This window comes from Toxotes jaculatrix, chromosome 10 (genome assembly GCF_017976425.1).
Source record: "Toxotes jaculatrix isolate fToxJac2 chromosome 10, fToxJac2.pri, whole genome shotgun sequence".
In the NCBI taxonomy this organism is placed as follows: Eukaryota; Metazoa; Chordata; class Actinopteri; family Toxotidae; genus Toxotes; species Toxotes jaculatrix.
In genome coordinates this window covers 13,278,321-13,292,962 of record NC_054403.1, presented here as the reverse complement: position 1 = coordinate 13,292,962, position 14,642 = coordinate 13,278,321, and the positions used below count along the sequence as shown (strand labels likewise).

Below are 14,642 nucleotides of genomic sequence, written 5' to 3'. Positions count from 1 at the left end.
AAGAGTCTTACATGTCTTTAAAGGCGAAGATAGCCGTTCCGCCGTGGAAGGTGAGGGCGCTCCTTCCTGGCCAGCGACGCTTTTTCGCAGACCGTCTGACCCCCCCACCAACAAGCCACTTCCTCTTTTGTCTAATTTCATGGCGATCGGGAGAGAGGGAACACCACCGACGCACGCACACTATCTCAGCACTCTTGAAAGAGTTTATTCGGGGTAAATAATTGACAATTTTTGCAAGATTCGGTCACTGGGTTTCAAAGTAGTCCTGCTTGAATTCAGTCATGTGGGCGATTCACCTTTCCCTGTAGAATTAATCATTTTTTTCAGCTTCTGGATCAGATATTTCACATTGTAGCGCCACTCGCTGATAACAAATCGGACGAAATGGGCTCCCCCTCCGCCTGCATCTCTCCCACACACTCAGCGGCACGCTAGTTAACGGCGCTGGCTAGCTAACGTTAGCAACGCTGCAAACGCCTGATATGTGTAGCTATGCAGGTGGTTTCTTTTGACACACTTCACAAGTTAGTGGCAGCTAATTAACACCGAATGCCGTGTATGTTCGAGAGTTAGCAAGAATTCGCAGTTTCATTAAAATATTAGCCACTTAAAGTACTCAAATGTTTGTGTTTGTGTTAGCTAGCCAACGTCGGCTAGCTAGCCGCTGTGCTATGTATTTAGTTAGCGTTAGCTCAGATCGCAATTCAGAAGTTAATGTTATCTGAACTACCTCAGAACGAACAGACAAACTATGTTGGGTTTGTCACAAAATATGAACTAAATAACTGCGGTATTTGCATGGAACAGATAAATGCTCCCCATTCATTGCGGGAGCCCCGGTTTTTCTCGATAGCGGAGAAAAGGTTTAGCTAGCACCTAGCAGGCTAGTTAGTTAACGGTAACTTGGCTGCTAATGAGGGACTGTGAGGTGTTTCCAAGTGAAGATGTCGTTACAGTCAAACGGATAACATTAACTTTTGCGTACAAGTGGTTGTGTTTTTGCAAGCCAAAGTTACACTTGATCTCGAAGTTGGAAACCGTGAGTAGCAGCCGTTACAGGTTAAACAGCAAAAAAACCTGTAAGTTTAAGGTGACCGAGTATTAGCCAGTTTTGAACAAGTTACGAGCACAGATTACTTTTATCAAAACACGTTTGTCACCGGGGATGCACATTTTATTTACTCTTGTATATGAATCCTTGCCAGTGCTGGTGACATGGAGTTATTGTTCTTTTAACCAACCACCCACTGTGATACTAACTGACATTATCATATCTAAGGCCAGTATTCTTTTTTTCTCTGTTTACAGTGTAAACTAAGTTGTCTACCTGACTGGCACAAGGAACACTGTTCTCCAGGTGAGTCTTTGTCAGCAGTTTGTCACTGTAGAAATAACCCACTATGATGAATTGCTCTGAGTTTAATTTGATTAACTTAGTCTGTTTCCAGTGATGAGTGAATGGTTATGGCTCAGTTTGAATTTTTCCAATTTTTTTGGTCATCATATCCTTGTTTTAATTGGTCCACGAGTATACCACATTTTTATGCCAGGTAAGCCACATGCCTTAATTTTCTTTACTGACCTTTCCTCCTTTGTGTTCAGGTGAATCTTAGAGGACATCACTAAAGGGGCTCCATAGCACTTGGATCTGTTCTCCTCTGTCCCAGGTTCAGACTGCTTGGTCTATGGCGCTGATGGACAAACACAAACAGGTCAAGCGGCAGAGACTTGACCGCATTTGTGAGGGTGAGATTTCATAAATACTCATATTCAAAGTAAAATAAAATATGTCGGAGCTTGTGTTTATGAGATGTATTTTGAAACTCTGATGTTAAGTATTAAATCTTTATTTTATTATACTCATTCTATCATGCCCATATAAGTCGTATTGTTAAGACTTAGTAATGAAAGATAATCTTTCATACCTGATTACAAAAGCTAAATGCTTTATGTTGTGTCCACATGTGAAAACCAGAGCACTTCTGGAGCCTTTGAATCTGGTTCAATCAAGGTTGATCAAAGAAGTGCTATTGGTTAATACACTTGTCTGTGGTTTTCTTCACTTGGAGTAGAAATGCCAAATTTCTGATTAAAATGCTAACCCTTATTGTATGTCATATTTCCTCTCAGTGAATTTGGGCGTGGAGGAGATTACTGTTTGTAAATCTTTCGATTTTTAGTTAAATTTGATATGTTGGTAGGGAAGGTACAAATGGAAACCTTGCAGTGTCTTTCATTTTGAAGATAACAAGTAAACCTTTTTTATATTGCTACTAGCATATGCAGTCATGGCCAGTACACTGCAGATTTCTAGAAGAGACAGTATTTTGAGCTGGAGTAGAATGGAGAGTAGATGATGGAGATCAGACATAATGGTGCACTAAAATGGAGGGAACAGTCTGCAAGTGTCTGAGGAGAGGGGTGAGAGGGAGAGGACAAGGTGAAGGGTCGTGGGCCAGGGAAATGGGCCAGCTGTCACTTTAAAAAACGACAACAGCACAAACCGCCCTCGGCCTCAGCCTCGGCTATGCTAATGAGGTTAGTGCTGGTTGGCTGGCCCTCAATGGAACTGCATGTGATTGGAGGCTGGTCGTGGGGGAGGGGCTGGGCGTGGATGACAGCTGGGATCCAGCCAGCCAAGAGCAGGCTGACAAGAGAGAGAGAGAGAGAGAAAGAGAGAGGGAGAAAAAAAAGAGCGATAGAGGGAGAGCAAGGCAAGAGAGGGAGAGAGAGAGGAAGACAGGCTGACAGACTTCATAATGCAAGGTTAGGCCCGGTGCTCATGTGTTTTCTATTTTAGCATGTGTTTTTGAAATTTGTGAATTGTTGCGGGGGGGGTTGTTTAAGGATTGGGTGTGGTGCAGCTATGTTTGTGCAGTTTCCCTTTTATGTTCAGAACGTACTGGTGTTGTCGCAGGCGTTAAGAAGGAACTGAATAACCAAGTGTGTGTGTGTGTGTGTGTGTCTAGCTGCGTCTGGGTGGAGTACCGCTGCTTGCTGCATTATCATCGTTTGCTGCCCCTCCCCCCTCACCTCTTACTCCTCCAACTGCGGCCAGAGGGAGAGAGAAGAGGAGGAGGGAATGAGGGGAAAGAAAGGGAGAGGGGGGAGAATGAATGAATCACTGAATGAATTGTATTGTGTGTGCGGCCATGCTTCTGCTTCGTAGGCCTCGGGTATGCCAGTGTCCTTTACTCAAATTACTCTGTGTGTAGGCCTACTTGTACATTTCCAGAACTGCTTTTTCAGAGAGGGTCTTTGTGATGAACTCCTTTGGGTTTTTGTTTTTTTTTTTAAACATAGTAAGAATCTCTTTGTGCTTTCAGCGTGTTGCAGTAGGCCTGTTAGCATTCTTGGGCCATTTGCAGTGAATGTAAATCACACTGCTAAACCAAGCACAGTAGATTGTACATTTTTATAAGAGTAGCACGCTGTATGTTTTTCTTTCAGTTTTAGCCTGTCTGCATTTAATGCTTGCGTTGGGAAATGGTCAGACGTCAAAGGAAGTGTTCGCAAATATTTGTTTTCCACCGTCGGTTACCAGTTCCCTTCGCTCCTTTGCAGTCTCACCATTACCTCCTGCCCTCTGTCCAAGTAAATGTTCCAGCTAGAGACACTCCCCCACCCCTGGAGACACACACACACACCTGTCACACAGCGGGGACAAGATAGTGTATACTGGTGCATGTGTGGGGTTAGTCTAAGCCAAGAATTGCTGAGAAGAAAGAGGGGGAGGTGTAAAAAAAGCAACATTAATATAGCTTTAGTGTTAATTTCTTTCTTTTTTTTTATTTACCCTAATTTAACAGTGATGTGCTGGCAGAGATGTGGAATTTATTCCTGGCATTGGTGTATTTTTGAATTGCAGCTTTTCCTTTGTTGGTAGAATGGTAAATGACTGTGGTGCATTTGAGCCAAATGTGCAGATTTTTGCCAGAAAGGAGTTTGTGTGTATGTGTGTGTGTTTATGTGTCTGCAGAAAGGGGTAAAGCCAGACAAATAGGAAGGAGGGACTCTTACAGACAGGAGAATTTAGGTCATGACTCAGACCCCCTCATGAACCCCCACCCCACCACCTCCGAGACCCCGCAGTTTTCTCCAGCCCTCCCCCCAGCCGCCACACTCCATCACCTCTCCCCCTCCCATCCCAGCCCCCCCCCCCCCCCCCCCGTCCCTGTGTGTGCTCTGCTCATACAGTAGGCAGGTCAAGTTCCCAGAATTAACACTTCATCACACATGCTGTACTTCATTAACCAGAAAGTAACATTCTGAGTGGAGTAGAGATGAATTGATGAAGACTTGGCGGTGTATATTGGTTCCACACATTCCTAAGCAGAGCTGGAGTTCAATACCAAATAGGCCAGGATGCTGGATGCTCTCCATGCCCCATCACAGATTTAGTTACACATTACTTTTGTAACCAAAGAACACATCGCTTCTGTGGGAACATACACATACACACCACATATCCCAGTAGTGTCCTTAGGGTGCAGATGGAGGTGGATGCGTTGGAAGAGAGTCATAAAAGTCTGAGTTATTATTGTCTAAGGAGTGTGGCAGTTTGCCCCGTTAACTTTAGTCATGCGTGGAGGGGGATTTTGTGTGAGGGTATGATGACTTGCATCACGTCGGGTAGTCCAGACATGGAAAATGCAGACTGTTGAGTCACTAACGTCCATGTTAACCTTAGTGGTTTTGAAATACAAGTGGCTGGTGGCTGTGCTGTGTACACCAAGTGTCATCCACAAGCTGTGTCAGTGTTGTAAGAATGAGATGAAAACCTATAAGAGAGAGCTTTCAAGTTTTCATTTTTTTCACATTTTTAAGCATTATTTGTCCTGGATTTATAATCGTCAATAAACATTTAAGTGTTTTATTTATTGGTCACATGCAACAACAAACATTGTTTTCTTCCTTCTGGACTCAGGTATCCGACCCCCCATCCTGAACGGGCCAATGCACCCGCGGCCCCTGGTGGCCCTGCTGGATGGGCGCGACTGCACTGTGGAAATGCCCATCCTCAAAGATGTGGCCACAGTGGCCTTCTGCGATGCCCAGTCCACACAAGAGATTCACGAGAAGGTAGGAGACACAGACAGACACACGCATCCACACTGTAATCACAAAAAGCAATCAGCATCTGCACCGTACCCAAAAATTCATTGCCTTCTCAATTAATGACTAATATTTAGCCAAACTGTGTGGCTTTAATTTCCCCTTGTTTAAGTGGTGTAAAATTTGAATATTTAGTGCAGTTTTTGGAGATGAATATTCAAATTGTTTATAATGCATTTGTCTTCCGCAGGTGCTAAATGAGGCAGTGGCCGCCCTGCTGTACCACACCATCACTCTGTCCAGAGATGACTTGGAAAAGTTCAAAGGCCTACGCGTAATTGTCAGGATTGGCTCAGGCTTCGACAATGTCGACATCAAAGCAGCTGCTGAGCTAGGTGAGCTAACCCAGGACAACGCACAAGGTTGTTCACAGTATTCCCCATGACTGGTTATGTTGTCATTGATGCTCGTCTTTTCTTGTCTTTTTCTCCCATCCACGCAGGCATTGCTGTCTGTAACGTGCCAGCAGCCTCGGTGGAGGAGACAGCCGACACTTCGCTATGTCTGATCCTCAACCTGTACAGGCGAGTCACCTGGATGCACCAGGCCCTCAGGGAGGGAACCCGTGCCTCTAGTGTGGAGCAGATCCGGGAGGTGGCTGGCGGTGCTGCTCGTATCCGTGGCGAGACGCTTGGCATTATTGGTTTGGGTGAGTGAAGAGCGTTGTCAGGGGTGGCTAGATTAGTTAGGGAGCATTATTGCTACATATTCCATCAGTGCCTTAAATCTAAGATAGTATTTGTCTTTTTAAGTTATAATTAAACACAATTTATTTGGTGCTGATGTACTTACGGGGATCTGTTTAATCCAAACTGACAGTTGATGGGTCAGACAAACAGTATGCTGTAGGACATGTTTGGTATTTATGATTTCTATTTTGGTTCCAACAAGAGCACAGCAGTGGCTTTTAATAACTGTAGCATTTCTCTTTGTGTTGCAGGGCGTGTTGGCCAAGCGGTGGCTCTACGGGCCAAGGCTTTTGGTTTTGGCGTGATCTTCTATGACCCCTACCTGCCCGATGGCGTGGAGCGTTCACTAGGCCTGCAGCGCATGGCCACCCTGCAGGACCTGCTCATCCACTCGGACTGTGTATCCCTGCACTGCAGCCTCAACGAGCACAACCACCACCTCATTAACGACTTCACCATCAAACAGGTGTGTAGGACGCACTCTGAACATGCAAAACACAAACTTTGTCTCATGTTTAGCTTCCCATTAACAGGCATTTTTCCATCCTCCTCACATTTTTAAGTGTTTTGAAAAAGCATCTAATTAATGTGCACTTGCATTAGGTTGGTTCAGTTGCTGTATGTTGTCATTAGATGAGATTAAACAGAACTGAATGTTATTGTCAGATTTCTCTGAACATTGTGTTGCATCAGTGTGGGCTGGTGTTCAATTTTATTAAAATGTGCTGTATCATGATTCATTTATCAAATTGTTTATTCATCATTCATTCATATCAGTCATTTTGAATCTTTTTTTCTCCCCCCCTGGGTTCACATCTGCACATCCAGGTCTGCCTTGTTTTGTTCCTCTTGCTGTTTGTGAGGAAAAAAAGGTGTTTACTCCCTCTGAGGTTTAGCTGCATTAGCTGTAGTATCTATGATAGAAATAACGTAAATACCACATTATTATTTCTTCTTTAGCTCGTTGGTCCTTTTGCTTAATAGATTAAATAATGGCATAATTAGTTGTGCTCCCACATTGTTGGACAGTCTGTATTATAGATTGGAAGAATAAGAGTAAAATGTATTTGTGCCAAATGATGTTGCCGTTTGTGTTGCATTTTGCGTTAGGTTGAAAGCTTCAGCGTTTTCTGGCCTTGTCTGCTCCACAAAGTTTAAACTTACTTCTGATAACTCTTGGTACAGATGCGTCAGGGTGCTTTCCTGGTGAACACATCAAGAGGGGGCCTGGTTGACGAGAAAGCATTGGCTCAGGCCCTGAAAGAGGGCCGGATACGAGGGGCCGCCCTGGACGTCCACGAGACAGAACCCTTCAGGTATCTGTCATACACCAGGGCCACACTGGCCCATTTATGCCCACAGAGTGCATGATAACACAACGTCATCACTCCTCTCTGTAACAACTTCTCCCATTCTTAACAGTTTTTCAACAGGCCCTCTGAAGGATGCACCCAACCTGATCTGTACCCCACACACATCCTGGTACAGTGAGCAGGCTTCTGTGGAGGCTCGCGAGGAGGCAGCCAGGGAGGTGCGCCGCGCCATCACTGGTAAGGCACATACACTTTTCATTTAACACGAGCAAGCCTGTTGTTTCACTGAAATAAAACGATTAGAACAGATACAGACATTTAGATTTTTCTGTGGCCAAAGCAATTAAAAGAATTGGGTGCATGGATGAAAGGGGCTTTAGAGATTAGGAGATGATCCCATAACAACCACATTTATCATACAAAATAAAAAAAAAATTCAAGATTTCTGTGTGCATATTGATGAACCTGTGCTTCATGTGCTCAAGCCTGTGATCTCTGGTTCAGTTTTTTTTTTTTAATTAAATGTAAGAAAATAGTGAAAAACACACATTACAATTTCACAGACCTCAGCATGACGTAATCCAATGTTTTGTTTTACTTGACCAATTTTAAAAGAATCACTTCACTTTATCATATGACAAAGAAGAGCATGAGATCTTCACATTTGAGAACCTTGAGCCAGCAGAACAGTGCCACCTTCCCTTGAAAAATAACAGTCAAATTTCAGAATTGTTGCTGATTAATTTGGTATTGATCGACAAATCGCTACGGCTCAGTGGCTAATGCAGGAACTTTCTCAGCCTCAGATCATGGCTGGACTAAAGCTTTCTAAGGAGGCAGTGCATGGAACCCCAATAACGCTTTGCAGAAACTGGATCAGTTGTATCCAAAGCACGATCAGGCAGACCAAAAAGAGACCACACCGTCAGAAAATCAATACATCAAGCTCAGTTCCTTGAGAGATAGAAAACCAACCTCACCACAGATACAGAATTAGCTAAAAAAAAACAGAAGGCAGTACTCCATTTAGCAAAAGTACTGTCAAAAGACAGCTGTGTCTCTGCCTCAGAGGACAAGTAGCAGTTTCTAAGGAGACAAACATGTAAGAGAATGATACCACAGTGTATTAACCCCACAGTGAAACATGGTGGTGGGAACATTCAAGTCTGGGGGTGTTTTGTCTACTCTGGAGTTGGACACCTGCACCGAACTGAGTACGCCCTGACCAAGGAGAAGTACCACTCAGTTTTTCAGAGACATGCTCCACCCTCTGGTTTGCTTCTGTGCGGATAAGGATTCATACTGCAGCAGGATAATGACCAAACACACCTCACTACTTGAAGACCAAAGAAGACCAAGGAGTCCTGACTGTCATGGACTTTCCTCCACAGTCACCTGACCTCAATCCCACTGAACATTTATGGGGACACTTGAAGACTGAGAAAGCCAAGCATTCTGTGACACCGCAAGAAGCTCTTTGGAACATTGTCAAATCATGGTGGGAGAACCTGGGTCATCAGGTTTAGCACAAACTTGTGTCCATGCAGCTCGAGTGCAGGCTGTCATTAAAGCAAAAAGGGGAGAAACCAAATACAAAGATCTGAAATTCATGTACGTTTTTCAGAGATTCACTTTTACGCTCAAGCTGTTAAACTGACATTATCATCTGTAATGAAAATTGTAATGGTCTTTTTTTCCCCCTGCTCTAGGGCGTATCCCTGACAGTCTAAAGAACTGCGTGAACAAGGAGTATCTGATGGCAGCCTCTCAGTGGCCCAGCATGGAGGCAGCCACTGTTCACCCAGAACTTAATGGAGCCACTTACAGGTGAACTGGGTGAATGCAGAAGCTGAAAATGGACAGGGCTTAGACATCAGAAAGGTGTCATGAGGCTGAACATGGATCTGGAGGCAGTAAGAATCAACTGTCATATGATTCCTTTGCTTTTTGTCTGTTTCTCAGATTTCCTCCAAGTCTGATTAATGTTGCAGCAGCAGGGGGTCTCCCTGGAGCAGGCGCAGGGGTTGAAAGCCTGGTTTCAGGAACCCTGGCGCACGGCATCACCCCCGTCTCCCACCCTCCTCACACCCCCTCCCCGGGGCAGCCTACTAAGGCCGAAGCCGACAGAGACATCCCCTCCGACCAATAGCCCCCCCCGCCGCCGCCAGCACATTCCGTCACCTCTGGAAACCACCCCCACCCTCCACTTCTCAGCATCAGACACAGCACGGCCCTCCAGTACATCGGCAGCACCAGTTTGACCTGATGTGGATCTACACAGTCTTGTTTCTCAGATTACATAACCAGCCCAGGAGTGACCTGTCCACAGCTACCCCGCATCCCACTCACATCCCTCCAGAACACACACACATCCCTCCATCCTAGTCCTCATCTCACCCACCCACCCACCCGCCACCCCCCTCCTCCCTTCACTCCCCCACAACGTCAGCAATAACTTTGTTCTCAAGGATTCAATGATTGGATTGGTTTATTTCCTTAGTTGGCTGTTGTTTTAATGGAAAGTTGATCTGTTGTGGTTCTAGGTGTTAATGTTTGTTTGTAAAAAAAAAAAACAAAAAAAAAAAATAGCATTTCTGACATTAGGCTTTACAGTCTGCTGCCTCTTGCAGTTCTCTTCTGACTTTGACCAGTAGAGGCACAGAGGCAGAAAGTTTGAAGCCCCCCCTTTGTACATTAATGGCTCATGTTACTGCTCTCTTCTTCGTTTCTTTTTTTTTCTCTCCCCCTCCACCTTTCTTATGATGGAGGGGGTGTGTTCTTAAGTAAACCAGACAGAATCACAAACAGTACATCCTGTCCTCCCCACCAGGCATCTAGCTACCCCTCATCCCAGTTTTGCCCTTAGTTCTCCCTCCCCCTCCCCTGGCACTGTCATGAGCTTGCTCAGCAGAGGGGTCCATAGTGCTGTCAGTGTGAAGCTCTCTCTGACTGTCTAAGTACATTTGATCTGCTCAGCTCATGTGCTTCAGCTCTCAACTTTGATGCTACCCAAGATCTTTTGTACCCCTTTTACTGCTGCAGTTTTTTTTTTAGGACAGTTGTCCCTGTATTTACACAGGCTTTGTCGCTCATTGCTTGTTCTGCCATGGCAGAATAGAACAGAGCATCATATCAGAGAGCACCTAGGCATGAATTTCTATCTCATGCCAGCAGCCACAGTGCTGCGTGTGAGGTCTCGACACATGGTGCCCACACAGTATCAAACACAAAAAACAGCAGCAGGCCAGGGGGGTCTCGCCAGCAGAGGGCACTGTCTGACCGCACAGAGACCAGAGCTGCATCTCAGTCGAACAGAGGGACAGTCACAGGTTAGCTTTAGAGATGAAGAACATGATCACACACTGCCGACGTTCAGAACACACGATGGGTGACTGGGGATCGACTACTTACGGCCTTATTGTTTGAAAAGATCTCACTGCACCCCACCACCATCACTGCTACCACCACCCCTGCAGCCACCCACCCTCCACTCTTCTCCCACTGTCATGACCGACCCTGCACATCTGCTCATGAACCAGTATGCATCCACCAATTCCTTTAAGTGTGAGGGGACAGTAGAGATTAGATTCCCTGTAGGAGCAAGGGGACAGTGTTCTTGCATGCTGGCTTTATTAATGGCAGTGGTGTGTATGTGTGCGTGTGTGCCTGTGTGTGTGTGTGTGTGTGTGTGTGTGTGTTTGTATGTTCCCTCACCCTGTTATGATAAGTCTTTCCAAAGGAATAGTCCCTAGGAGTAACTCTTTAACGCTGTTGCCCTGGTGTCAAGGGAACACCTTTCTAGTACCTCAGTAACAGATATTGAATGTACCGTGCATACCCTTTTATTTTTTGTACAGATTTTCTAGATACTTCTTTGCTATTCTTTACCAGAAGGGTTGTGAAATTGTAGCAGTAATGATACAATAAAAAAAAAAAACATTGCCCCATGAAATAAATTGACAAAATCTTTGTAGGTTCACTATAGGTCACTGAATACTCAGGCTTCAAAATCAGTGTGTATCTCTTTCCCTTTTATTTCCTCATTGTGGAAAATTCAGCACAGCGCTTTCCCATTCTTAGACTTCAGACTGTAGTTGACGTGTTTCGACCTCCATCTTACTGGCTATTGAAAAATGAGGAAAAAAAAGCAAAAGGCGGTCGTTGTGGTCTGCTAGTTCTCTTTTATTAGAACAGTAGTAGTAGATGCTGTTTTGTTTTGTTTTGTTTTGACCCCCCTTCATTGTCAAGCTGCTCTATCTATAGTGCATGTGAGGTAATTTTTCTAGGGGAAATACTATTGGCTTAAAAAAATTTGGTGTCATCTTGCTGTTTCCCTCCGCTCCCCGGCCTTCTCCCACTCAGAGTGTTTTCAACCCGAGTTGCCATTTTTGTCGTGGTCAGTTTCCAGTGATGTACAGTTTCCTCCCCCAGAGTCTATGAGAGACATGGAGCATGTCTGTGTCCTGAGATGCTAGGCTCCTCTGTCATGTGATGAGTATATATTTTTAAAAAAAATAACCCCCATAGTTCGGATTATGAGCATTATAGTAATCTTAAATTTTGCTGTTGATGATGATGATTATATATATATTTTTTTCAGTTCAGCAGTGCACTGTTATGAAAACCATTCTGTTTTTATTGTAGGATTTCACTTTTATGGATATGCTGTCTGTGTTCTACATGTTGTACTGAAACATTTCAGAGAAAACAAGAGATCCCTCTCCTGGTGATTTTTTTTTTTTTTTTTTTTTTTTTTGTTGGGGGAATAATTTGTCTTATCCCAACGGTCCTTTCCAGCTGATATCCTCTGGGCCTTACTTATTCTCTCCCTGTCGAAGTAGCTGTTATAGAAAGTCGCCATGGAACCACTCACTGCCTTAATACAGTTGACCACAGCAGGTGAAGTCAGGAGACACACCCAGTCGAAAAGAACGGGCCACAACCAAGGCCGCTCCGCAAAAAGCTCTTCACACCCCGACAGGCCTAAATCTGCAGCACGTTGCATTTCTTTTTCAGTGTCGAACCACATTTAGCCTTGTGTAGTCAGATTCCAGCCCATTCTGCAAACACATAAATGCAGCGTGAATTCTTAATATGCATTAATGTTATATTTTTGTTTTTGTTTGTCTTCTAATTTTCAGTAGTCAGCCCAGCAGTGTGTATGTGCATAGGCTAACAAATAAGCACATTGTGTATGTTCACAAAAACACAGCTGATATTTCACTCTTGGGTGTGAGAATGCCATTGCACCACCCACCCAGCACCACTTTGGGGCTCTTAAAGCTTCTATCACAGCGCTGCCAGAGCCCCAGTGGGGCTGGGGGTGGGAGGGCATAGCGGACACTGGTGTGGTCTGTCAAAAGAAGAAAAAAAAAAAAAAAAAAAAAAGCAGAAAATTACGTGAGAATCGGTCACTTTTTCTCTCTCAGGGTTCAAATGCACACATATCCTCCAGCAGTCGCCCTCTGTCTTGTGTCCCTCATCCCAAGTTTTCCGCCCTCCGAATGTAGAACAGCCTCCTGCGTTTTTAGGAACCGCTCTCCCTTCATTTTCCCTTTGTGCACAGGTCTGAACTTTTTTTTTTCCTGTTTTTCTTTCTTTTGGCACTGACATCTAACCATCTAACAAGGAATGAATGGATGAATGTTTGAAAGTGACTGTGTGTAATGTTAAAAATGAAATGTATTTTTACAACATGTGAACATTTTTTTTTCCACTCACTCTCATTGTGAATTGATTTTTTTTCTTTCACCAGACTGCAAAAACAAAAAGAAAAAAAAACAAAAATGAAAAAAAAAATCTCCTGTAACTAGGCTCTTAAGCTTTATTTTTGTTTTGTTTACTTTTTTATTAGAAACAATCATGTTTGTGATGGTAACTTCCGATGGTAAACTCCACACCGTATTTTAATAAAATCTTAAAAATTAAACATTTGCTCCATTGTTCTCTGCTGGTATCAAGAATCATTTTGTGTACTGAACTTTTAACTCTGACTTTGGTCATTTCATTTGAAAATGTTTCTCTGCTCGATCATAGTGGTCAGTGCGTTGACAACAATGAATGCCAGTTGCCATTATGTGTTCTCGCTGATTACACTCAGCAGCTTAAGGACATGGAGCTATGTTTACGGAGCTTTTGCCATTAACAAAATTGTTTGCTGCCACAGTTTGTTAGCTCTTTTATATGGCAACAAGGGGTTATGCGGTGCCAGAATGGGCACAGCTTTACGAGTGGGCAGACTAGGTGGGGAGTACGGGAAAGGGGGTTTCTGTGTAGACCCACAGGGCAGAGGAGGGCGGGGGATTATCAGCCCCAAAATTGCTACCACATGCACACAACCAGGAGCCTGCTCTTAAAATGGAGTGAAGGGACTGAAAGCTTAGGTCCGCTGACTAGAGCTAGCTAAAGGCTGGCAACCTCAGGCTTCAAGGTGCCATGGAGTCCATCACGCAAGGTTAGAGATAGATTGCGTTTAATGAGTCGATGATGTTCATCCAATAATTGTCTTCAGCCTAATGCATTCACTTTGTCAGCATCTTGGACAAATACAGTCCACTGATTTAGCATGGCACTCTTTTGTTGGACTCATGATGGACAGTTAAATAAGTGTCAAAATTGTTGCACCAGAACCGTTTTTATTCCTCGCATTCTTCTTCCTCACCAAAACCTGGTGCCTACATTACCCACAGTGCATCACAACCTCCAGCAGTTCAGTCTGAGAGTCTGAGATTTAATGGTAACCAGAAAAACCATTTTAGTTTAGCGTGTCAGCATGCTAACCTTTGTTACAAAGCGCTAACACAAAGTGCAGCTGAGGCTGATGGGAACTTTATTGCTTCACCATTAAAGTAACAAAACTTTGAACTCATGAGGGCACAGAGGTTAGGGGCTCATCAAATTTATTACAGTTCATGCGATGGGGTCATTAACATCTTTAACAAATCTCATGACAATGAATCCAATAGTTGTGGTTTTACTCAAAACCACAAAAAAACATTGATTTGTTTGTACAAAATGGCAGCCAATCCAGTAGTTGTCAAAATATTTCAATCTGGACTGAAGTGGTGGACTGAGTGGCTGGCCAAAAACCAACTTTTAGTTTTATAATTCTTAACATCTTTGTCATTTATGGATACTTGGAACTGGAGGCTAATATATGTCCTGTTGCATGCCATGCAAGCCAGTTCCTAAGTGAGCGACAGACATATTACATAACAGTGTGTGTGTGTGTGTGAGTGTGTGCAGTTGAAGGAGGCCCAGGATGCAAGCAGTATTTTAACAGACCTGATTCACACACACACTTCAAACACACTTAAGGCTCATTGGTTCCAAAGACCCATCCGGGAATGCACAGCATAGTGCAGCGGAGAATCATCCACCTCTCCCAGCGCCATACATTACCCCTGTCAGCGTTCATGCTGTGCAGCCAGGTTTTTTTAATTTGTTTGTTTAGTTGAAGAGGAAGAAGAAGAGGAGGAGGAGGAGGAAGGGCTTACTCACAAATTTCATCAGGTCTGGGAGGACA

General features: G+C 44.1%; 1 protein-coding gene across 2 annotated transcripts; it reads left to right on the top strand.

Annotated features, from left to right (window-relative positions):
* Window positions 1–135: 135 nt before the first annotated feature.
* ctbp1 (C-terminal binding protein 1) lies at window positions 136–13,062 on the top strand. Of its 2 annotated transcripts, XM_041047830.1 has the most exons (11): window positions 136–213; window positions 1,309–1,357; window positions 1,603–1,746; window positions 4,928–5,082; window positions 5,306–5,450; window positions 5,558–5,764; window positions 6,056–6,270; window positions 6,990–7,120; window positions 7,227–7,354; window positions 8,827–8,944; window positions 9,080–13,062. In XM_041047830.1, exons 3-11 carry the CDS (start codon window positions 1,686–1,688, stop codon window positions 9,264–9,266), a joined length of 1,347 nt encoding a protein of 448 aa, XP_040903764.1. In that variant the 5' UTR covers window positions 136–213; window positions 1,309–1,357; window positions 1,603–1,685; the 3' UTR covers window positions 9,267–13,062. The 2 variants fall into 2 exon arrangements, with proteins under 2 accessions (XP_040903764.1, XP_040903765.1); XM_041047831.1 differs by lacking the exons at window positions 136–213; window positions 1,309–1,357; window positions 1,603–1,746 and adding an exon at window positions 2,687–2,766.
* The last annotated feature ends 1,580 nt before the right edge of the window (window positions 13,063–14,642 follow it).